At 38.8% G+C, this 24,640-nt stretch overlaps 1 protein-coding gene across 14 annotated transcripts in view; it reads right to left on the bottom strand.

The window, feature by feature from the left end:
• Nucleotides 1–3,311: 3,311 nt before the first annotated feature.
• rbfox2 (RNA binding fox-1 homolog 2) overlaps nt 3,312–24,640 on the bottom strand; it is a 244,094-nt gene continuing 222,765 nt past the window's right edge. For 8 of the 14 annotated variants that reach the window (XM_062982988.1, XM_062982986.1, XM_062982987.1 and 5 more), the window contains 5 exons: nt 20,335–20,374; nt 14,199–14,275; nt 10,896–10,984; nt 8,791–8,863; nt 3,312–8,009 (listed from right to left, as the gene is read on the bottom strand). In XM_062982988.1, the coding sequence (XP_062839058.1) occupies nt 7,955–8,009; nt 8,791–8,863; nt 10,896–10,984; nt 14,199–14,275; nt 20,335–20,374 (334 nt within the window). In that variant the 3' untranslated portion in view covers nt 3,312–7,954. The other 6 variants (XM_062982990.1, XM_008110640.3, XM_008110639.3 and 3 more) reach the window with 5 other exon arrangements.

The following is a 24,640-nucleotide window of genomic DNA, read 5'->3' as shown; positions in this document are numbered from 1 at the left end:
TAACTATAAACAATTAAGGCTTTGCACTTTTTTGAGGACATGCTGTATTTAGAAGCATTTCATTTTATCTAGCTGTTTCTATACAAAAGAATGAAAATGGCTTTGATGGGACTTATTAATAAAACAAGCTGATTCAATTTACGTCAACACACTAAAGTTAAGAGTGTAGCCCTTAGTATGCCCTTAAGCAAGCAAAATGAATTAGGGTCGGTTGATGGCAGCGGAGAAAGCTTCTAAAAATGAGACAGCTGGTCTTGACTGACAGTGAGAGAAGATGCATTGTGCTGGGCCTGCAGATGACTCGAAGCCTGATTTGCTTGTAGTACCAAGGGAGCCAACTGTCATTTGATCTCTCTGAGGGAAAAAGTTGAATTCTGCCTTCTGGTACAGTACATACTGAGGAGCTATTTGAACTTAACATTTTTGGCAACAAAAAACAGCTCTAGAATCATAGAATCATAGAATAGTAGAGTTGGAAGAGACCTCATGGGCCATCCAGTCCAACCCCCTGCCAAGAAGCAGGAAATCGCACTCTACTGCTATCTTCTTTAATCTTTGCACTAAGCAGTGTTTAATACAGCCACACAATACAGTAAGCTGCATCTTGACTGAAGTCCTCCCTTCACATTTGAGAAGACAGCAAGAACAAATTAAATGGGTAATAGTAGCCAAGATAGACATGATAGAGAGATCTTGTAAATCAATAGTTCTTAAACTTTGGCCCACCAGAAGTTTGGGATTTCAAATTTCATGTTTATGTCATGTTAGTTGGGGCTTGTACAGGTTAGAGTACAAACCATCTGGAGAACAAAGACTGTAAGCCACCACTGTAGAGCAGTAGTTGGTTGCTTCTGAATCAGTGTTTTCCCCATTCTTAAAACATTACACCACCATTTTCTAATATAAATGCCAAGAAATAACCCTTTGATGTTTTTCTAGCACATTACTGAACAAAAATGTTTCATAACCTGCATCATGTGCAATGTCAACATTATCTGTAAGTTCAATAACAAAGATAAAATGTGCAAAAGCAGCCCAAAGCTCAAATAAGCATGACATGTCTTGTTGCATATAAAAATGCCATTCCAGAAAAGGCTGTATTTCCTCACCGCCATAAGAAGTCATTTACAAACCAGATTTAAGCAATATCATGCAGTGGATGCACTAGATCTATGGCAGACCGCATGCTAGTCTCTGATATTCTTTTTTAGTGATCTTTTGAGTATTTGACAGAAAACTGGGTTCTGCATAAACTTGGACCAGGTTCAGGGAAACCAGGACTTAAATCACCTTCCATATAATTAAGGAGAAGCTAGTGTCAGCCTCACAGGATTGTTGTAAGAATTCAAGTGTGGAGGTAGAGAGGTAGCTCACGGACACCTAAAATCCTGAGCTCCTTAGAGAAAGGGCATAAAAATCAATATTTTTAAACTGAGTTTAAACTGAGTTTCTCCCATGCAGTCCACTGCACTGATTACTTTCCTAAGATTGGGGATAGAATCAAATTACTGTTTTTAAACCTATGTAAAAACTCAAGTAGAAACACTGGCTTAAGGGAAATTGGAAATATTGATTTTGTAGAGTACAGCTCCCAGAATTCCACATGAAGGCCAGTGGCTATCAACTTTTCAAAGCTCAGCTTCTTTTGCATCTTCCCAACATATACTAATGATCTGAAGATGAAGTCTATCCACATGCAGATCAACCACTAGATGGCACTACTACAAAGCTCAGTCTGATGAAGGGTTGACAACCCTGGAAATTGATTGCAAGAATAATCCTGCTTTAAAAGCGGCTTCCAGTAGAGTAATTTGCAGTTGCTCTATGGCTATTAAGCTTATCTGCTTGAAAAAAATGCTAATGTGCTAGTGACTAACACTCCATAACTAAAAGCACCTTCTATCTGCTCATCTCAAAGTACTTTTGTCAAAATAAATGTGTTAACCTTCAACACTGGCTTACAAGAAGTTAATTTCTTCATTATTAAAGGTAAAAGCATGGGAACACATAGAATCCTTTTGAAGACATTAGTATGCTAGGAAAATCTCTTGACAATTGCTGATTGCCTCAGGGTTTCCCTATCCATAGCTAGCAAAGTTGGATTCAACATTACAGTCCAAGACATAATGGCTGCTTACTGATTTGCCCAAGGTCAATCCCTAAAAATGTCAAGAGCCAGCTGTGTAGCATTAGCATTGCTAGACCTCCTATCCCATGTTTCAGATCTCATATGCAGTGATAAGTGCATATGAATTTGTCAAGTTGTCAGAGACAGAGTTTGCCTGGCCCAGTCATGTCTGCTATTCCCAAGGACTCAGATATCTCCTACAAAACCAATCCTGCAGCCTGATCCATTTAACATTTGGTTAGGCAACTGTGACCCTCCAGAAGTTAGTTCACAACTTCCATCAGCCCTAGTCAACGTAACAAAGAATGACTGGCACAACAACCTAGAAACATCTGGGGGAGGCCCAGTTAAAAATGGGTTAACTAATGTCACTCAGCAGCACAGGAAGAAAGATTCAACAGTTATGCATTTTAACCTTTTAACCTTTTAATTTAATTTTAACAGAATGCTTGGGTTGTGAGCTGCCCCAATGCCCACTGCAGAGAGTTCAATCCCCTTCATATCTTATTTTAGAAGGACCCCCCCCCCCCAAAAAAATATTTGTTTAATCTCTTTAGTAAGGAACAATGTTGCTCATTGTATCTACTTTATTTCATTCTTTTTATCTGTAGACTTGTCCTAGTTACTGACACTAGTGGCCTACTCTATTGTTTTGCGTGTTTGTGTATGTATTTTCTATTAGAAGTTTCTTCAGAAATTTGTATCCAACCTGTCTCCCAAAATAGGCACTCAAGGCAGCTTACAATTTAAAAGCACAATAAAGCTAAAACCATACAAAAAACTGAACACCAAAATGGATAAAGGTTCTGGTAATATTAAAATGATGTAAAACTACATGTAAAAGATAAAATACTATAAAATGAAAAAATTCAATCCAAAACAATGCATTTTAGTCCTTTAAAAACATTCAAAGCTTGAAAAGTACTATATAAATGTCTTAAATGAAAGCAATTACCCACTATCCTCCATTTATTTTGATTGAATATTTAAGTCTTCCCCCCTAGAATTCCTTATTTCCATTTCTTCAAGCCTATTTCACTGTGTTTCACAACTATTTCTTAAGGGATCAGATTGATTTTCCAGATCAAAGCAAGAAAATGTGGTTTATAATGGGAAACAGACTTGAGACTTGTAGAACCTTTTTAAACAAGAGGTTTGGAATACAAACAACCGAGTCTGGGAGTGGTGTTTCTCTCTTTTATTTAAAAACAGTGCTTCATTACCATTCGCAAAGGGTGAGGAAGGGCTCCTCCCTTGCTTTAGAGTTTATAAAAGCCAGCAACATGATCAATAATTTATACACATGGATAGTAATACAAAAAAAGGAATAAAAGCTAAAATTCTAACTACTCCGACCTTCACAATTCCAGCTACTTGATAATAATAAGAGTAACCCAATGAATACTGTATGGTTTGAAAGCTACTGTACAATATGATACTTAAAAGGGGATGGGGTTGGGGGTGTTAGAGACGGCCACAATGTCCTGAAATCCAGATACTCCTTTTCCAGAGTGCGCAGGGAAACAAGACCCTGATCAACCTGGGAAATGATCCAGAGGAAGAGAGACTACAATGCATCCTATGTCTCATAGGTACCTGGCAAGGGAAGAGGTGCAGGACAGACTGCAAGAAGAGGCTAAGTCTGCCTGGGGCATTTTAGGCCTCTCAGTGACTAGTTCGGAGTGTTACCTATTCATTCTGGATAGTCTCTAATCTTACAGTCATCTTAGTAATGTCCAATCATTCTGCCTAAAAATATTTATTGGGTCAGCTTTGCCCTAGCTATTTCATTCATTCATTCAAAAAAAAAAAAAACATCTGTAAGGATTACTTCTTAAACCCCAGGCAAACCGAGATGCCAAAATTGCAATGCATAGCTATGCTGAACATAGGGATATATTCCTTAACAATTCTTCCTCAAAAAGCAGCAAAGACCTTTTAGTGTTCCATCCAAAAGGGGAAAAGCCCAATTTTCCTTTTAAAAAAGTAACCATTAACTAAGTGACATGATGCAAACTCCTTGCTAAATGAATACTCTAGCGGACGGCTTTAGGAAAATAAAGTTGGCAGGAAAGATTGCAACTGCTAGAGTGCAGGATTTTTTTTAAAGAAAACTTCAGTTTCCAGTCATTGTCAACTGGCAGTGTTTCAATTCAACTTGTCTTAAACTACTCCCTAATAATCTCCAACTGGCGGTGGCCTGGAAGTATGGACAAAATTTACTGCAGAAGGATTGCCAACATTTCTGTAGTGTCTGGTTATTTATGGCAGCCAGCTCTGAATGTGGATATCTTTCTGCAGTTTTCATCCCTTCCCCTATGAAGCAGTGATGTTCTCCCCATCTGAAAATTAAGATGGGAAAGTTGAGGGGGGAGAGGTATATGGGGTGCGGGAGGGGTGAATACTAGCAAAACACACTAGAAAGACCATTTTCACTCTGACTACGAGAAAATAGTTTGCCTCAATTACTGGAGGTTCTGTTTTATTACACTGTAAATAAAAGCAATTTCCAAACAGGACCAGATTAGGGTAAAGCAGGGTGTAGGAAGGGGGATGGGCTCTTCAGACAATAACAGCATGAAAGTAGTGTTTTATCCAACAAAGAATCAAGTATACTGGTGTATACTGCAAACCTATTTGACATTCTCAAGAGCATGACAAAAATAAAAACACACAAAACCTTTACACCAGTTCTCCATCTTGTCTACTAGGATTTTGGTTCCCCCCTCCTCATTTTAAAACCAGTGCAAACAGGCAACACATCCTTACACAAGCCTCTCCTCAGCCTTTCCCCCCCACAGTGCTCAGGATCCCTCACATGTTGGAGTTGGTAAGCAGCATTCTATGTATTTCCCTAGCTGCTTGCAAACTCTCTTTTTGTTTAGGTGCGGGACACCATGAAAAAAGATGTCATCCAAATTTGGTTCCCATTCTTGAAATCTAAGAGCCCCTCACACTGACTACACATGGGACAGGGGCTGTAGGAAAATACACAAAGCCTTAGCTTTGTATCCATTCTATTTCAATGTCTAGGGTATTTAAGAACCAACGGGTAAATGGCTAAAGAGCTGCTATATTACAAAATCGGTTTGTTGGACATTTAAAGAGTTATGGAGGCATGAATGTACTGTTAACAATAGTGTTCTTTACTAATGATCTCACTGTGTTTCACAAAAGAGGGGTTACCTTGCCTTTTCATTTTACAGATACAAAAATAGGCAAGGGAAGTGGCTAGTCTAAGGTTAGCCTGCAGGTGACTTTAGTGCAGGTGACCTTAGTGCCGATACAACTTAAATGAGCAGATGATTTTCAAACTAGGAACTATTTGTAACAGGATGGGCTATTGATGCCACTCAGTCTTTTATGACCTGCATTGAGTGGTACTTAGCTTCCTTAACAGAGGAGCTGCACAGCCTGTAAAATCCGTGGGTACCCAAGGTGTTCGGTATTTGGTATGCAAGACAGTCAAGCTGACCCAATTACAGTGGGAAGAGCTATGCAGTCTGCATCATTTTCTGTAACATTAACAGAAAGATTTTCCTATTACACAGTTGCTAATGCATTTCAGAGATCTTCACTGTTTTTTGTTCCTTGGGCAGGAATTAAGACCAATTCCACCCCCAACTGCTCTGTGGTGAAAGCGGCCTTCTGGTGAGCATGACACCAAAACATTGAGGTAAGCTAGGAAAGGCTTGCTTCCTCATTTCCTTGATTTTGTGAAAGCCCAGGCACCCCTCATTCCCCTCTCCCCCCTTTTCAAGCTAACTAAAATATTTATATACAAAAAACAACAGAAATTGTCATAATAGCAACAAACCAAACTTTGGCTTGAAAAATAAGACACCAAAAAAAACAGAAATAGAAGTGGCCAACAGGCTGGCAGTTTGGTGTCAACTTGTTCCAGAGAATGAACACTGTTAGAGTCTCTAGCTTAATTAAGATTTCCGGTGCCTGTCTCTCTTCAGGCTTCCTCTCCAGCATCCTTGGTGCAAGCACTGAGAAGGTACAACAAGGAGTGGGGGCAAAGATGGGAGCCATGTGCGGCTGGATCAGTATGTCTCAATAGGCCGGCTCATTGAAGTGTTTCAGGATGTCTCTGTTCCTAGATCGACATCAGGGGGCAGATGATGAAATGAACTGAGCAGGCTTCAGCTACAGGTCCACCCCCTAGCTGCCCTTTCAAGGGTGAAATGTCACCCAGTACCAATTTAGGCAGGCCATGGAGCCAAAGGGAATTGTGCTTCTCTAACAGGTAGGGTTTTATTAAAGGTAAAAGCTGCAGAAAATCTGCAAGAGGTGCCAAGAAAGTTCTGAAAGCTGAGAGGGTAATGCAGGATCTCTTCTGCTAGTTCAACTTCCAAATTAGCGATAGATATTTGAAAGCAGTGGCTTGTTGTCACATGCATGCTTCTATAGTAACTTACAAGGCACCCACTGCATTAAATAAAGGGCATTCCACATACATTTTTTTAAAAAAAAATCTAAGGGAGCAAATCTCTGTGCTCCCCGTCTTCCTAACACCCCTCTCAGCTAAAAACTTGCAATACTTCCGAAAGCTAAGTAGTATGGATGCAGATTTTTCTCTCTGGAGTGGAGTGGGAGGTGATAGATAACCCACTAAAGTTTCTGGGCTGTGTATCAAGGCAAAAGTTTTCTCTTTTTAAATTGTTTTGAAACATGTTTCAATTTTTTCAGATGCCAAAGGTATATAAGGGTGAATTCCGGAATAGTTGTGACACAGAAGATTGTCACTACCAATTCTGCCGTTTTTGTGGGATCATGAATCAGGACACATTTTCTGTCTTATTCTCATGTATTTTTTCAGTAGCATTCTTGCAGCCAAGCTAATCAGCTCACGATGAAAAGAAGATCTTAGATTTTTGGAGAGCTGAATTGTTGAGAGCGGCGCTGGTACAAGCTTTCTCCATCATGTTCAATTCTAACTTCAGGATGTGCTGCAGCTCTGCCATCAGATTCCTGATTATCTCAAAGAGAACTCTCTTTGCCATGGCTTCAGGTATGATAGTCATTGTCTCCCGTCTGCTGCTCCTCCAGAACAGAAAAGAGGGAGAGGCTGGATAGACAGGAAGACCACAGCAAGTGAAAGAAACAGAGGAGAGCCTTGGTAGAGGGGCAATAATCACTAAAGTAAAGTGTTTGGAGAGAAGCAGAAGATAAAATATTCTTTTCAAGTCTTGACCCCTAAAACCATTAACAGACGAAGTCTTTGGGCAGCTTTGAGGAGCATTGTCTTGGAAATTGTAAAATCTTGATGCTTCTGGAACTGTCCTGAGCCCATGTGTGCCAGAAGGCAATAAAATGGGGGACATTTGGGTCTCCAACAGCATGCAGGTTCCAGCTGCAGCCAATGAGAATGGCCCTCCGGGGGGAGAGGGGCTCTTCCTTATGTCACTGAGGCTTCAGGCACCAGACCCATGTAAAATATAAACGCCTGCATGTTCCTGATTTAATTCCATGATGCTGTTTCCTAAGGATGCTCCTTAGCTCTATTAATCTCTTTTGTGATTGGTAGGATAAGCTACGAATATACAGACATGGAAATTCATTATGTTCACCACAGTTTAAAAAAAAAACAACCCAAAAAAACAACAACCCAAAAATGCACAATCTTTGGAACAAAAGAATTAAAGGCAGAAATTTAAAGGAAAAAATACATATTCAAAGAACATAGTGAGGTATAAAAAAGTATTTCTCTTGTTTTTTCTTTTGTTTTCCTCCTCTTCTTGCTATAGAGTTCCTCTACTAGTAAATATTGCAATAGCCAGGCCTCATGAACTGGGGGGGCTGTCCCACTTGCAGGGGGGCTCATGTCACTTCAATAAGGGGCGAATCGGCTGTAGCCTCCTCGGTATAAACTTGCCTGTAGAGGTGAACAGAGGGAAGAAAGCAACAATTAGAATACTGGGGGAGAGGCCCATGTCACTTGCAAGGTCTTCCTTCCTTCACTTCAAAATCCAAGGGGAAATTTTGCAAGAGTTTAATTTCAGATAAAAGAGGACAGATATTCCAGTGTCAGCATAAAGAATTGTGCATCCATGAATTTAAAGCCAATTTCAAATAGAAGTCACTCTCAGGCAATAGAATGGCATCTGCAGACAGCTCATTCCTTGCAGAAAACCTGGAAATGCTTGAAAGTAAAGGGATGGAAAGCTGGGTGCTACAACTTAATTTCCAAATGAACCTGCTAGAAATTATGACTCAGTCCTCTCAGCTCAATAATATGCTGCCCAGTTGAAAATTAAGACTTGGGCCCATCAATTAAATTTGCATGGTTCATAAAAATAAAGTTATCGAACTGGATGTTAACAAGACAATATATCAGCAACTTTGACTCAGGAATTATAATTGGCAATGAATACCTATACAATGCATGTACATACAGAAATGCTGCTTTAAAGTCTTGACTGTTTCTGAGACCTTATCTGGGAACCTTGAGGAAACAGTTATATTCAGACATCAACTGCCATGCGGGGATTCTGCCACTGCAGTCCCTTTGGTGGGACTGGGAGTGGATGGACTTTTATCTCTCCATTTTTAATCATTCCTCAACATGCATAAGATGAACCATCACCCTCTCTTTGCCAGGTTTGCTGGCAAAGACAAAGCATCGTGTAGGAGGAGAGAAGACAAAACATACTCACCACAGCTCCAACTCCATAGCTAGCGGCAGGGGCAAGGGCGTGGTAAGGGTCTGCAGTATACACCCTGCCATAACTGAGGAAGGGGGGAAGGGGGGAGAAAGAAAAGTCACTTCAAGAAAAGCCTTGGTAGGGGCCACTGTCCCAAGAAGAAAGGTAAAACGAATAAATCATCCCCTCTTCTAGATCCAACCTAATTCAGGAGGGAGTCATTAGGCTGGATACACAGAGCTGCCACCCCATATTCAAAAAAGAGACTCCAGAAGATGTTAAATAGAAACATTATTTTAAAGAATGTCCCCTTCCATGGAAAGGAAGTTTTCAGTGGTGTTCCAAACACTTGTGCCATAAAAGATTCACCAGAAGAGTCTGGTGGTCTTAGATTCGCAAGAAATAAAGCAGAGACTATGCTCAAACTCTGCTTGAACACAAGGGGCTCTCATAGCATCCAGAGCCCACAGTGTTGCAAGGGAGGAAAAAAGTCTATGGGTGCCAGGGTGCCACAGTTCTGCCAAACAACTGGTTTAAGTGGTGCTACAATTTGAAAGGTTCAGAACAGGAGTGAAAGCTACATAAATCATACAGTAGAGTCTCACTTATCCAAGCCTCGCTTATCCAATGTTCTGGATTATCCAACGCATTTTTGTAGTCAATGTTTTCAATACATCATGATATGTTGGTGCTAAATTCGTAAATACAGTAATTACTACATAACATTACTGCATATTGAACTACTTTTTCTGTCAAATTTGTTGTTAAACATGATATTTTGGTGCTTAATTTGTAAAATCATAACCTAATTTGATGTTTAATAGGCTTTTCCTTAATCCCTCTTTATTATCCAACATATTCGCTTATCCAACGTTCTGCCAGCCCATTTATGTTGGATAAGTGAGACTCTACTGTACTTTCAAATACTTTGTTCCCTCACAAGTCAGACTCAACTGTAACAATGATTAGCCTTGGCACACACTACTTTTAGTAAAGGATCTGAGACCACTAAGCAACTGTAGCTATTTCTGCATGGAGAAATGGGGGCACATCAAAAATACAATAGACTTTAAACTCAGCAGTTGTACAGTTAGTCTTCCATATTTACAAGTCTTTTGTGGATTTGACTAAAATTTACTCTCTAGGAAATCTAGGTACTCCAGTCTGATTCCATCATAAGCCGAAAGACTCACACATTCCTACAGATATGTTCTTTCAAGTTTGAAAATAGCTATTTTTAAATTTAATTTTCACTTTGGCAGGGATCCTACTCCCAGTGAATGTGAAGGGCTGACTGTATACATAGGCTTGGTAATGGTGAATAAAGTCAAAATGGCTGCAATTAGCCATGCTCCCCACTACATGATTGAAGAAAAGAAGTCTGCTTTGAGAAGTCTGTTTTAGGTTGGTCTAAGTTGGCCTAAAATATTTTAATAGGAAACAACTGCTGGTCTAGCTATTGAAGAAAAGGGAGAATCATTGTTCCTTCCCAGTGATCAGTTTGAAGCCCTGAGTCACGCCACTGCCTTTATGGGGATCTCCTACCATCAGCATTGACTAAGGATAATATCGTCATTAGTGCTGACCCCTGAAGGAAAATATCAGGCCATATCTTCTCAGTTACCACCATATCCAAAGCATGTTGGAGGTAGGCTTACTTTCTACCATACACAAGAGCTCAAAAGGGTTATGGTGTGCTGCTACCTATGGTTGCACAATGGCCTCCAGTAACAAGCCTGGGTATCAGTCAAGGATGTACTAGCTTTGTGATCACAGAAAGGTATTATGCAGTCACACACCATTTATCTGTAACATATTTCCCTTATGTGCTTCTTCCACCAGGAAACAGAAGGAAGAGTGAGCAAGACAGGCCAACCATCTGATTAAAGCTGGACATGTTGTGTGGACACCTTCATAGCATGTAAATGCACAGCATTTTAATATAAAAATTGTAAAACTGCAGGAACACCAACTGATGAAGGAATGCTTGTGAAACAGAACAAGTAGTTCTAACATGCAGAAACCAATACATACTATTGCACATTATCACTGCCCTCCCTTGCTCCGAAAAGGTGGTGTGATCACCATAACCTCCCCCTCCCCACTTCCTTACATACCCATCGCTGTAAGCCGCTGCAGCGGCTGCAGCAGCAGTGGCTGCTGTGGCGGTAGCAGGCTGTGCATATCTGTAGGCTGCATATCCACCCTGCAGGAAAGAAGAGAACTGACTTTATAGATACCAGAATCCTCTCACAAAACTGAATGATATACACAACACACAGAGAGGAAATGTTTCAAACTGCATCAACTCTCACGGCACAATAACTCATGAAAATGTTCTTCAACCCATATACATGGGCATTTAGAAAAATAACCCCCGCCCCTGGCTCAAGTGGTTGTCTTGGATGGTAGCAGGTGGAGGAATCTTGTTACTTACAAAAAGCCTCTAATAGGAAGTTCGGACGGAATAGATAGTGCAATTGTGATCTCTATAGAAAAATTAACACCAAAAAGAAAGAGAAAGAAACTAAAAAACAAACAAAGATGTAATCCTTCCAACTGTCCCTGGAGAAAAACACTACCTGAGAACTTTTTATTATTTTGGGGGGGGGGGGGGGGACATGTGCTGCACAATGTAATAATTATTTTAATCAAACCAATGCTCTTGAGAAAATGACTATCGCTGTGACTCCTATCCTATAGTGTTGAAATTTGAGAAAAGGGAGAAAGTTCCAGTGTCTAAGTCCTCAGGTTTCTGGCCTTCTCATCCCTCACATTATGGGCTGGCCAGAATCAAAAGAAGAGGTAGCCCAAGGGAAAATCAATCAATGCTATCACACCTAAGGGAAGTCAATGCATAATATGATCTGCATGGACAGACAAACACATGTAAAAAGCTTACAGCAAAACATTTCTAAAATTGGATGAAGTCTTCTAAGGTCTAAAATCCATCATAACTGACTCTTCTCAAACTGAGGGCAATCTTTGGGAGAGATGTTCCAAAAATTGAAAACAGACTGTTTTCAAATTTTCGAGCCATGTAGATTGTCAAATAACTAAAATCTAGTCTTCTAATGAACACCTCCTTTCTCCCTTATTTCTTCTGTCTATTCAGAATGATTTGAGAAAAATATTTCAGATTCTCATCACTATGCCCAAGTCTTCCCCTTCCAAAATTGTTGTTGTGACTTCCTTTTGGCTTTCCCAACAGCAGCCTTAAAATCTTGGCCTTTGAGACTCTCCCCTTGGTTATGCTCTGTGGTTTTTCTCGTTTCATTTACTCCCTCTCATTTAAAGAGCATCTTCAGCCTCTTCGTGTGAAAGCTGTCCTCTTTTTTCATTACAGCTCTCCATAAAATCTTCTACAAGGTCTTCCTTGGGCTATTGTACCTCACATCTTCTATATACTTGCTGCTATCTACTCCATGTCACTATTTAGCAGACGTTGACTTTCAATTTTAATTTCAAGAACACAATCAGTTTTGACCTGCCTGTCGTAAGTAGAAGACTTCTGAGCAGGAATTGCATTTCACAGAATCATAGCATTTTTCATTTATATTATAAAATAACCAACATGTTATTGAGCCCACTAAAGATAAAGAGTTATAAAGAGATAATATCATGTTCCTCTTCTAATGCCTGACTCTGATGTTTGGTGAAGAGTGGACTTTAGGGAACAATCTTTCTCTGTTGCTAGGCCTATTAAGTTACTGCTTTGTAAATAAAAAAGTGGTGTTTAAGAACACAAAAATGCTGCAGGCTGCCATGCAAACATCAACATGACAGAAGACTGCACATTCTGACTGTAATTAAAATGGTTAAAAACATATTTAAGACAGAGGATGTAAAAAATAATATACAGTATTAGAATTATGGGTATCCTGTGGAATGGAAAGATGTGTTATTTAACCATATTTTCCTATTTTTAACATATTTTAGTTGTACAGTATTTTGTTTTATTTTATATCTCTATCTCTGAAACTAAGGAATTTTTTTTCCATTTCAGTCTCTTGAACTTGGATTTCTTTGTATCTTTAAACATCTTGTGTCACATATTGGAAGAAACACAAGTTATAAATAAAATAACATAAAAAATCAATTAAACAATGTAGGCTACTCTAAAACAATAAGCCATTTTGAGCCAACATAGCAACTACTGTCCAAAGGCTTCAAAAAAGCAGTGTTTATTTCTTCCTCTGTTTAACATCTATAACTGTGAAAAATAATTACTATTTCAATTTTATTCTTCTGGATTTTACTGGAGGCACTGTATTTTGAAGGGAGAAATGAAAGAAGAGAGGGAAATCTGAGGCAAAAGGTCATGCTCGAAGTATAGAAACAGTTCACCTGAAATGAAAATTCATTGTGGACATAACATTTTGTCTCCATCCAGGTGTTCCATGGCAACGAAGCCCTAATAATTACTGTAGAATTTTGACTTGTTCCATTTCTATAATAAAACAAACCCTTAGGGGGGGAATGCCTCAAAATGGCTGACCTTGAGAGCAAAAAAAAAGAGCTCTTCTCCTTGATTTAGCTACTAGAAATGAATGAGCATAACTCTGAAACTGGTATCACTTCATGCCCTCTGCTACAGCAAAATGGAAAATGTCTCTGCTGTTTCTCTTCTTGAACTGTGAAAGGTTGTGACTCTAAGCTTCCCTAGAGTTTTAAGGGGTTTTTTTTGTTAATCCCAATGAGTTGCTCACAAAAAGCTGAAACAAAAATTTGCAGCAAGATCACAATAAAGATCCAGATACAGATTTGCAGCAACCATCATTTTCTTTTCCTTAAAACAGGCTGTATAACTACTGATACATATGATACTCAAGCATGTTCAGATGTCACTGCCACTGTCCTTGGCAACAATGACAACTGAGCAGCAGCTTGCCTCAAAATGTACCCAATGTACTCTTTCCCCAAAATATTTTTCTACTGACATTTGAGAAACATGAGGATGCGATGCAGTTTGAAACTAAGGAAAGATTTTTTTTCCATCTCAGTCTCTTGAACTTGGATTTTTTATAAACAAAAGAAGGATTTAATAAGGGTAAGGAAAGACGATGATGTAGCATTTATGAAATTAAGAAAAATCAAAACAAAACTAAGCATGCTGACATTTGGAACTAAAAACAACCAGCAAAATCACCACGTTCAGACTCATATTGGCTAGTTCTATCTATCCCAGCATTCTCTTGGGACAGCAGTTTGCCCTAGGCTCTACCACAAGCTCGGTGAAGTATACAGCCTCAATTACTAGAGCGTGCAGCCACAACGACCTGCTATTACAGAAACAGTCACCACTGAAGTTAACATTCCAAACCTTAAACAATTCCCATACACCCCCAATTTTTTTTAAAGTCTCCCACCCTAACCCTGTCTCACACCACAAAATGTTAATAATTATAACAAGCAATAACCCATCTGTTATATCAGAGAAGGGAACAGAGACTCCATTGAGAGGTTTAGAGCGAGATGTTAACATTTCTTCAGCTGACTGCACGACAAACGGGAAGGAAGGGAGGAAAAAAATTCATTGGAAAAACAAAGTTAAAAAGAGCGGATGTGTATTTTCTGATAAACATGCATTGATGCAGATGTGAAATTGTTAATATAAAATAAATGATGTCTATGTATGAATGATCACATCTGTATGATATGAAGTTTTTCACACTCTTATTATGTATGCATTAAATAAAACCAAGAACATATTTCCTGACATGTTCCTCACTGAAGAAAAAGGAGCATAAGCATGTAACTGTTGGGATGGATGAATCCTGCTTGCAATTTAGCAGATCACAATGCAAAGAGAATATGGGGAAAATACATTTCTTATTTCTTCCCTACCTTAGGTAAATTTTAAACATGCATGAAATAAGATACATAATTCCCAAAGAGTTATGTATCTATTTGCACAGCAGGATTTTTTTTTGTTTAGGAGGCTCCTGCTTTGAACTAGTAAGTTCCTCATAACTGGATAGAAAATGCTTAGGACACTTGTAATAGTTCACTTCTTGAAGCTTCAGCTGCACTAACTTAACAGGGACAATAATTTTCCCTGCCCAGAAACCTTCAGGCTTGACCCCAAATAATATTCTATACTTCTCTGTAGATACTCACATTAGTTTATGTAGAATACTTAATCCCAATTACTGCAGGACATTCTTTAAAAGAATGTAGAATGTTTCTGTCAACCAGTGAAAGGGAGAAAGCATGACCAACTGCTCCATACTTCTTTTCAATTGGACAGTAATACATTTATTTTTCAAATGGTCTGATTTTGATCTCTAGGTTTTTTGTGCCAAAACTTGCAATTTCAGTTAGGTAACAGACAACAATCACTTTGTTTTCACCTTCAAAATCAAATTGGTAACTGTGAGCATGTGATGCCAGACACCTTTCTCCTACAAGCAAGAGATCCTCACAAACTCTTATCTGAAGTAGGCAGCAGAAGTGGGGTGATGGAGAATGTGGTTGTCAATATTTTAACAGGAAACACATAGTTAGCATGAAGGGCTCTTCACAAAATAGCCTGGGGCAATAGATGGAAATAACACTGACTGTCCAAGTGCTGCTATCAAGGTAGGAAGGGGAAATAGCTTTCACTTCGTTTAGAGTTGGCTGAATGACTTGGTATGTCTGAAGTGCTCCAAGGAGCTGTCTTTAATTATCCTTTCCCATCATATGTATACATGAAGAGCCCTACAGACTTGGTACAAGGGTCTCATTTGTCAGTTACATTGGCTACCTTGAGCAAAACAGCAAAAATGCATTAAGGTCAATCCTACAGCTTTCTGTAAAAATCATCAGAAGTGGCAGGAGTCAAGGTAATGGCTCAATAACCAAAGGTAGAAAAAATCCCCTTTGGCCATTCGGGCAGCCACCTACCTCCAAAAAAATAGCCTGTGGTTTCAGTATCTGTCTCAATAATAGCATAAGCTTAACAAAAACAAGAAACTGTCTTGTTGAGTAAAGCATGTTTGCTATTGTACTGAAACTGTTAAGGAAGATTTTTGAATTTGCTCTTGCTTGCGTTTAAAGTATTATTTAAAAGTATTTAAAGTATTATATCTTCTTTTTTGTCAGTTGCTTGAGAGTTTTGGTTAACCGAGTTCTGGTTTCTCATTGTAGCAAAACACAACACACATACACTCAGCTTGCTGTGTCTGCAGATTTGTCTTCTGATCCACTTGGAAAAAGTAAAATCTTAGCTCTTTGTCTCATATCCTATCACACTATTTCTCGACATACTAATGTTCTGATAATGTTACATACTTGAGCACCATCTGCTGGAAAGTTCTTTTTTTTTTTTGCTTACTAAGTTAAACATAGAACATTTTCTCCTCCATGTCACAGTCATGACATTCCCAAAGCATATGTTTGTGTAATGCATATGCAATGGCAGAAAGGACAAACTACTTATTACCAGTTCCTGTTGGTTTTGCATGGTTTCACTCATGCCCATTCTAGTCTCTTTCTGCATCAGTGTGAAATTCTTTTAGATAATGTAGAAAAATTCAAAATATTTTGATAATATTCTTCTTACACATTTTTGCTTCTTTTTGGAACTGAAAACTGCATAGCAAAAATTGGGGCAGTACCAATATCCCACAGAATATTGTGTTTAAACACAGTTCAGTCCAGGAAGAGCAAATCAGGTTAGCTTTCTTAAAGATGTGGCCAAATGAAATCCTCAAGCAACCCTAATAACATGTGAACTGATGGTTTTCTGTTTTTATCAGTGTCCCTTAATCTGATGTCTCACTGATCTTTTGGACTATATCTTCTTGAATTCCTGATCAGTGAATATACTGACAGTCTGAAGTCTGAAACTTCAGGAGGCCACCAGACTGGAGGGCTTCCTCTTTTTATATTACAGAAATGAGCAATTCCTAAGGCTTAAATCAAATGTCACAGTAGTGTACAGATGGTGGTACAATAAAACTTTCTTTCTCTCCTCATCCAACACCAAAACCCTTCTTTAGAGGACTTCACAGAACTCCCAAAGGATATTTTATGGATCAACATGAATTGTAGGAAGAAATCTTTCCCTCTTCCTTATTCTGTTCTACAGAAAAAGGTTGCCCCATCAATGGAAGAACTCCACTGGATCATAATCTGTGACTGCAATCACAGAAACAGCTGGTAATTCCATCTGTTATCCACCAGGAAGTTACCATCTCAAATGAGGGGAAAATAGCTAGCTAGAAGTAGCTTAAGCCACACTCACAACATAGCAGTTTAATTCTCTTAGGAGTCATGATCGTATCCATGGACCTCCAGTTTCAGAAATGTATTCCTTTACTGGCAGCTTTTCTGATGAAATCAGAACCCTAGTATCAATCTCTGAAGCTGACAAAAATGCTCTGCAAATGTAAATGTGTGATACTAAAAGAATAGAGGCAACAAGGACACTACTGCAATTCAATTCAGAGAATGAGGAGTCTTGGCTCTAGGGTGCTCTCAGAAATCAGCTTATATACTGTCGGCAATCACCCCATTCCAGTAAATAGGTGAAGTAAGTGATTTTGGTAAATCTTTGAAGCCTAGAATTCATCAGGAGACTACCAAATTTCTATGTGAGGGATCGTTTGTTGAAATGGGAGGACAGACAGGAATCGATTAAGTTTTCTTCCAAGAATGCTTTGCTAAAAGCATGAATAAAGAACTTAGGAAAAGTAGATATACTTTGCAGTAGTTACATATAAGGAAACAAGACAAGAAGTTTGGCTGATTTGCTACTCCTCTTTAGGAAACTCTCAAATCTGTGCAACATTGAAACAGAGGAGTTTTGATCACATGCTCACAAACATATGCTGGCCTTTTTAAATAAAAAAGACTCTGTTCCCATCTCTAATTTGGCGCTGGAACGGTTAGTATTAATTCAAGAGTTTGGTTTTTTTCACTGCAATCCACAATCTGATTGGTTGGCAGGTCACACTGGCACGCCTACCTGAGGTATTTTAGCGCTAATGATTGGTTCCTGTAAGACTATTCTATAACAGAACACAGGAAGAGCAGTTCAAAAACACAGCTGTGGAAAGAAACAATCACACAAAAAGCCCACCAAAGGGTTTACCAGCCTTTTCTTTCCAGAGGATGCAAGCACGCTTTTCATAGTTAGGTTTGGTCTTTTAAGACAACTGCCCCTGAAAAACAAACCCACTAAAGGAAGTTGCCTTAGAAGCTGTTCCCTCCCCTATTTCCCTGCTTCTGTGCCTTGGGGCTGATAACATCAATTTTTAATACCAAACAGCAATATATCCTGTGGGAAACTCATCACCAAGAAAATATAATAGGATAGAAAAGTGTGTGTGTGTGTGGGGGGGGGGGGGATGCAAATAGGTCAACAGATCTTAAGAACACTGTTTTCTCTCTTCTATTTGCTCTTTCCTAGGGTGTATCTACACTATAGAATTATTGTGATTTGATACCACTTTAACTGACATGACTCAACACTATAGAATCATGGGAGTTGTAATTCAGTGAGCTCTTTGGCAGAGAAGGCTAAAGACCTTGTAAAACTACAACTCCTATAAATCCATAGCATGGCGCGAAGGCTGTTAAAATAGTGTCAAACTGCATTCTCTAAAGTATGTTTGCATCTCTAGAATTAGTTTACTGTAGTTTTGTTCTCTACCTCACAACCTGTAAAGAACGGGAAATGCTTATTTTTCTCCTTTTACTTTAATAAGCTTCATTTAATGTGGTTGACTTTGCCTTATTCACTTCAACATTCTACTGCCTACAAGTACGTAAGGCTGATGCTCTCCTCATTACCTTCTACAATGGGGACTTTCCCACAAAGGCAGGAAAATCAATAGCTAACAGGTTATTACACAAAAACACCATTTGATTCATGCCAATTAAGACAGCAAAAGGCTTAGAAGTTATGACTAAGATAACTGAGATACATTTCAGTTCAGCTGACAATGAAAAGCAATTAGGAAAAGCTTTACTTTTTGCAACTCTGCAATTCCTGCTCAACCATGGACATCTACTAGGCAACCCTGGGCAAGTAACATTCTCGCAACCACAGAGAAAGGAAAAAAAGATTCTCCTTTGAATGAATCTTTCCAAGAAAACTCCATGATAAATTCATTTTAGGATCACCATGAATCAAGAATGACTTAAAGGCACAACAACAAGGTATAAAATGACATAATTGGTCATTGTGCTATAAGTCATCAAAACTGCATCCCTTAACATTTGTTAGGTAGGAAGAAAAGAAAAGTGCAATAAATGAACCTTCTCTAGGTGGATTGAGTTTTTCATATCTGGTTGAAATGCTTCCTACTTGTTGTATGTAGTATGTGTTAGAGAAGATGTCTTGAAAATGGATACAAACCAGAATCAATTAAAGGGTGACCTATTTATAATCTCAATAAATTTTACGGATATATTTTTCAACAGGAAGAATACAAATTTCACTTGTCCTAAGAAAAATATAATTGTTTGTGGGCACAATGCCTAAAATTGGGGTGTTGGGAGGGCACAAATGTGAAAACCTCTCTCTAAAATTGATATAGATAACATATGCATATAGGATTTGTTATTATGAGGTGTTCATCTGAAGAGAACTGGTTCACAGGCACATGTGAATCAGACTCCAGACTTAACCAAGTCTGTTTCTTCCCAATTTTGTACAGTTTCAGCACCTGGTATTCATTGGCTGTCTCTCATCCAAGTACTAACCAAAGCTGAGCCTGCCTAGCTTCCAAGATCACACATTATTTGATGCCTTTAGGGGTATTTACAAGATTATATATGGTGAATGAGAAGCTTGAAAGTGATGATGCCTGCTGATTGTTACACGGGGAAGCTAATGAAAACAAGCTAAGGGACAAAAAAGCAAAACCAAAACAAAAACCATGGTCCTATTTAGGAAATGAAGTTGCAAGATGTTGCAGTAAAGAATGATTGGGCAAGGTGCTATCCAAAGACAAAGTCATATGCTTATGTTTTATCTTCTTGTATTGTATATTGGCATTGAATTTTTGCCAGATTGTGAGCCGCCCTGAGTCCCTTCGGGTGAGAACTTCGGGTGAGAAATGACGGAAATAAATAAATAAATAAATAAATATGTTTTCTAAAGCATTCACATTCATATGGTTTACAAGGTTTGGTGATTCTGGAGTTTCCTTTGGATATACATAAATTAAGCCTTCAAAAGATTCAAACAGGGGAATGGGCAGGGGTGAGGAAAAGGAAAGATCTGAGAGATCCAAATTATGCCTATCAGAGATGAAAGTTTTAATGTATTAATCACCTCTCAGATTTATTACTACTAAATTGTATGAAAGAACACCTGCTGAACTGACCCTGGCAATAGTCAAGAAACCCAGGGGGCTCAGCCCTTGCACCCAGGGGCAGGTGCAGTGTCAGAGAAACATGCTTGCATTCCTAAATACATAATGTATATATCCACAAGGATGAAGAAAATTATAAGTAAATTTTATTTGAAAACACAAAACAAAAACAAAACCGTCAACCAAAAAAAAAAAAGGCTGGCTTGTCAGGGATTGGGGATGAGAAGGCTCCGGTGTGTGTACTTACATAGAGATCAGCACCGTAAAATCCGTCCTGGTAAACCACACTGCAGAAAATCCACACAAAACAAAACAAAAACAAAACAAAAACAAAAAAAGAACAGAAAACACATTCCGGTTATTGAGGACGGCAGCATGCACATGCATTTTACACAGGCAGGTGATGTATGAATCCATAACCTGGGCTTTCGGGCAGGAGCAAATCAGCAAGAGATTGTGTGTGCGCACGCACGCTAGACAGTTCCATATAATCCTCCATGCAGGTGGACAGGGCAGAAGGGGAAACAGTATGCAAAGGGGGAATGGGAAGAGATCAACCCATATGTTGTACAATAAAGTATTGTGGTTGCTGATTTTCAATAGAGCTAGATACACTAAAGAGGAGAAACCCAACCTTAATTCTAGCTGTTAACTTGGGGAAGCTTTAGTTAATCCTAAAACATGGACAAACTGATTTGATGCAATGGGCTTCAAGGAGAAGCAGCAAGTTCTTGGGGAGAAGTTCAGGAAGCGCTGGAATCCACCTAGATCAGAAACACACCAATATTTGTGTATAATTCTGCATCTTACAGCCTTGTGCAATAATTTATAACATCCATACATCACCCATTTTATACCCTGTACACTAGACATGCGGTAAGATTTGGCTGATCACACCAGCATGCAAAGTATTATTATTCAGCACCTTAAAAATACTGATGCAACACCTCAGAAAGGGGATGAGGACCCAAACCAATCAATTCTGATCAAGGTAAGCACAAATAAATGTAACCAAAGGAAGAAATACCCACAATGCATTGCTTTCACAAGCAGAGATAATGAGCTAAATAAGTTAGGCAATTTGATCCAAGATCCAAGAACTAAAAAATTAAAGGACAGGGACATCCTGATATTAACAACACATTCCATAGCAGAGAGTAGCACTTGGAAAGTTTAGCTGCACTGGAAATCTTTTGAGTTTGACAGCCACTAAATATGTGTCTTGCAGAATTTCCAGAGGCAAAATACTGGGGATGTGGAAGCTCCAAGACTTACTAGAACTTTTCACAGTACAAACCATTTTGCTCTGGTAGGGCCAGGGAAGGAAAAGGAAGGAAAAGAAGGATTTGCCACAGCCCTGGTTATGAATGCATGCTAGAGCACTGCACAGCTTTCCCCTGCTTTATTTCCATGGGCAGCTGAATGCTAAATCACTCACATTAAAAGCATTAGTTCCCCATATATGAGATTCTTGTGTGCATATATCTGGCTTACCAGGTAATGTTATCACAGGCTAGGAGGAAGGAGGCAGTATTACGTGTAATATTTTTCCATATGCCAACTGGAGTGCAAAATGATGTCAACTTTCTCCCACTCTGCCCAGAACACACTCACCTATAGGAAGTTACAAACAACAAGGCCAGAATACCTTGGCCATAAGTCTGCCTTTGTATCATCAGGGTTCTACAGTGATGTTTATGTTTGCTTAAGTTTGTGGATATATGGATATCAAATAGTATCCAAGTCACTATCCACTTCCTATGAAGAAATTTACATTCAAATTTTGATCTAGCAAAACACAACTGATGAGAAATAGACTACTTTCTTACATATAAAATCAATTAATTCAACAGGGAAAACAAGGCTATGTATTATAGGATGGAGAAAAATTTGGTGTCTGTCTTTCATTTCTGGTATTGATTTATCTGCTTCATGTTGTTAATAAAATTGTGTTTGGTTGCTCCAGTGACATCCTGAAACAGTGAATTCCAGAATTCTCACATTGATAAACCACTTTTTATAACATTGCAGTTTATGAGTGTCCTCGTTTTCAGCAAATTTATTCCCTGAAATATATCATCCCACTCTTATGATTTATTTTAACATGCTAAGGGGAGAAAAATAACATGTCACCTAGTAACAATGACTCCTCAGCCCCCCCCCCCCAATATATTTACTTAATTTGTTAATCTTCCTCTCTGTGATATATTGAGACATACTGTATCATCAAAATATTCTAATCTTCTTAAAAATATATATTAATAAAAGTTTCCTCCACTCCCGCCCTCCCCCCATACCTTCCACCCCCCTGGAACAGCAATTCAAAATATTGTCAATACATCAGTTTAACCATGTGGAATGCCTGGTTCAAGGTGCTGTATCTTTCGTCTCCGTCTATTTTGTCAATTTGCACAGTGCATTTCCTGAACCAATCTTGATCTTTTAGGCTATTTGTATATATATATTTCTTTTGAATGATGAAGTCATTAATTATATATTCTGATATATAAGCCCACCAGGTTTCTACATCCCATTTTGTATCGTCCCTCCATCCTCGGGCTATCATGGCATATATTTTAGGATCTCTGTCCAATTATTGTTATCTTCCTTTACCTTTACTGTGAGAGACATGTACAGTAGAGTATCACTTATCCAAGCTAAACGGGCCGGCAGAAGCTTGGATAAGCGAATATCTTGGATAATAAGGAGGGATTAAGGAGAAGCCTATTAAACATCAAATTAGGTTATGATTTTACAAATTAAGCGCCAAAACATCATGTTATACAACAAATTTGACAGAAAAAGTAGTTCAATACGCAGTAATGTTATGTTGTAATTACTGTATTTATGAATTTAGCACCAAAATATCATGATATATTGAAAACATTGACTAAAAAAATGGCTTGGATTATCCAGAGGCTTGGATAAGTGAGGCTTGGATAAGTGAGACTCTACTGTATCTAGTTTTGTCCCATATTAATTCTTTCCCTATTATTTCTTCCATTATTTTTCTATAAAAGTTCTGAATTTTTCTACAGTCCCACCACATGTGGGAAAATGTACCTATTTCCCCACAGTTGTGCCAACACTTATTTGAAGTATTTCCCGTTATGTGTGCTAATTGGAGTGTGGTTCTGTACCATTTGGATATTATTTTCCTTTGGGTTTCTTTAATCCCTATATGTTTAATTTTATGAATATTATCAATCCAAGACCCAATTAATTTCTCAGTAAAGTTTTTTTTCCTGTTTCCAGTTATCTATAAGGGTTGTTTTTCTGTTGTAAGTTAAGGTGATTAGTTCGTCATACAATAGCCCAATCATTCCTTTATCCATTTCTATTTTCCTTTTAATTATTCTATCCAGTGGGGTTTCAGCTACTTCTCTTTTTTCATGGCCTGAGTTTTACTGGACAGCCCTAACCATACTATCCAGTTCCCTTAACCACATTTGTCTTTTATTTTATCCCACTTTAATATTTCTCCTTTGGGATTCATAATGTCCCCAATCCTTTTGATACCGTTTTCCTTCAGTGCCCTAATTAGATTTGTGAATGTCTTATCCTTATTTTCCAGTGTTTCTAGTGGGAAAGGGTCAATTTTATTTATTTGTAATTTATTTTGCCATTTTTCCAGATTAACAACATTGAAAAACAGAGAACCGCTTTTAAATTCTTTAAGTCTTTTCTATCTATTCTCTCTCCCAATCAAAATATTCTAATCAAAACACCCTCTACATAAAAGGTTTTCTGTAGCGTCTTCAGATTCCAGCTATAGCAGAAGGTGAATTACTAGTCAATTTTACCAAATTAACTTGCGTAACTCAGAACAGCAGCCTGTTCTCTGTTGTTTGCCTTCAACTGGCAAACAATTCAATGTCAGTTGAATATGGACAGGTTGCTCACCTGTAACCATGTTTCTTCGAGTGTACTCTGTGAATTCACACTAATGGAGAAGCTGCGCCTGCGCAGGTTCCGACGGAAACTCTTCCAAGCTGAAGTTCAAATTTTGGCGGTAACCACGCCCCCCTTCCCAAGGGGCATATAAGGCAGCCCCAGGCGCCCGCTCTCCAGTTCCTACGCCGCCAAGGCAACGAGAAAGGGAGAGGTTTGCCAGAGGGGAAGGAAGGGCGGGTTTGTGTGAATTCACAGAGTACACTCGAAGAAACATGGTTACAGGTGAGCAACCTGTCCTTTTTCTTCGTGTACTCTGTGAATGCACACTAATGGAGACTAACACGCTAAGGTCCCGGATGGTGGGACAAGGCAAACTCGAGAATCAGTGAATGTCCAAACACATGTTTATTAGGACATAGAAAAAACAACCGTCCCAAGGGACCAGTGCAATAAATTGTCCGAAAGGACCAGTGCAATGCAACATGAGCATCATAGAAGAAGAACATAACATGGAAGGAATTTTTCAATAAACATGATAGAGAAAAATACACAATTGCGTAGTGCATATAAACGCTCTCCCAGGGGGAGAGGGACAAACACATCTTGGTCTTTGGCATATCCGCCAGGGCCAACGAGGCGGTACAAAGCAACAGAGCAAC

The sequence above is a fragment of the Anolis carolinensis genome, chromosome 5, assembly GCF_035594765.1.
Source record: "Anolis carolinensis isolate JA03-04 chromosome 5, rAnoCar3.1.pri, whole genome shotgun sequence".
Lineage (NCBI taxonomy): Eukaryota > Metazoa > Chordata > Lepidosauria > Squamata > Dactyloidae > Anolis > Anolis carolinensis.
Note: the sequence above shows the minus strand (reverse complement) of the source record. Positions and strands in the feature narration are given on the sequence as shown.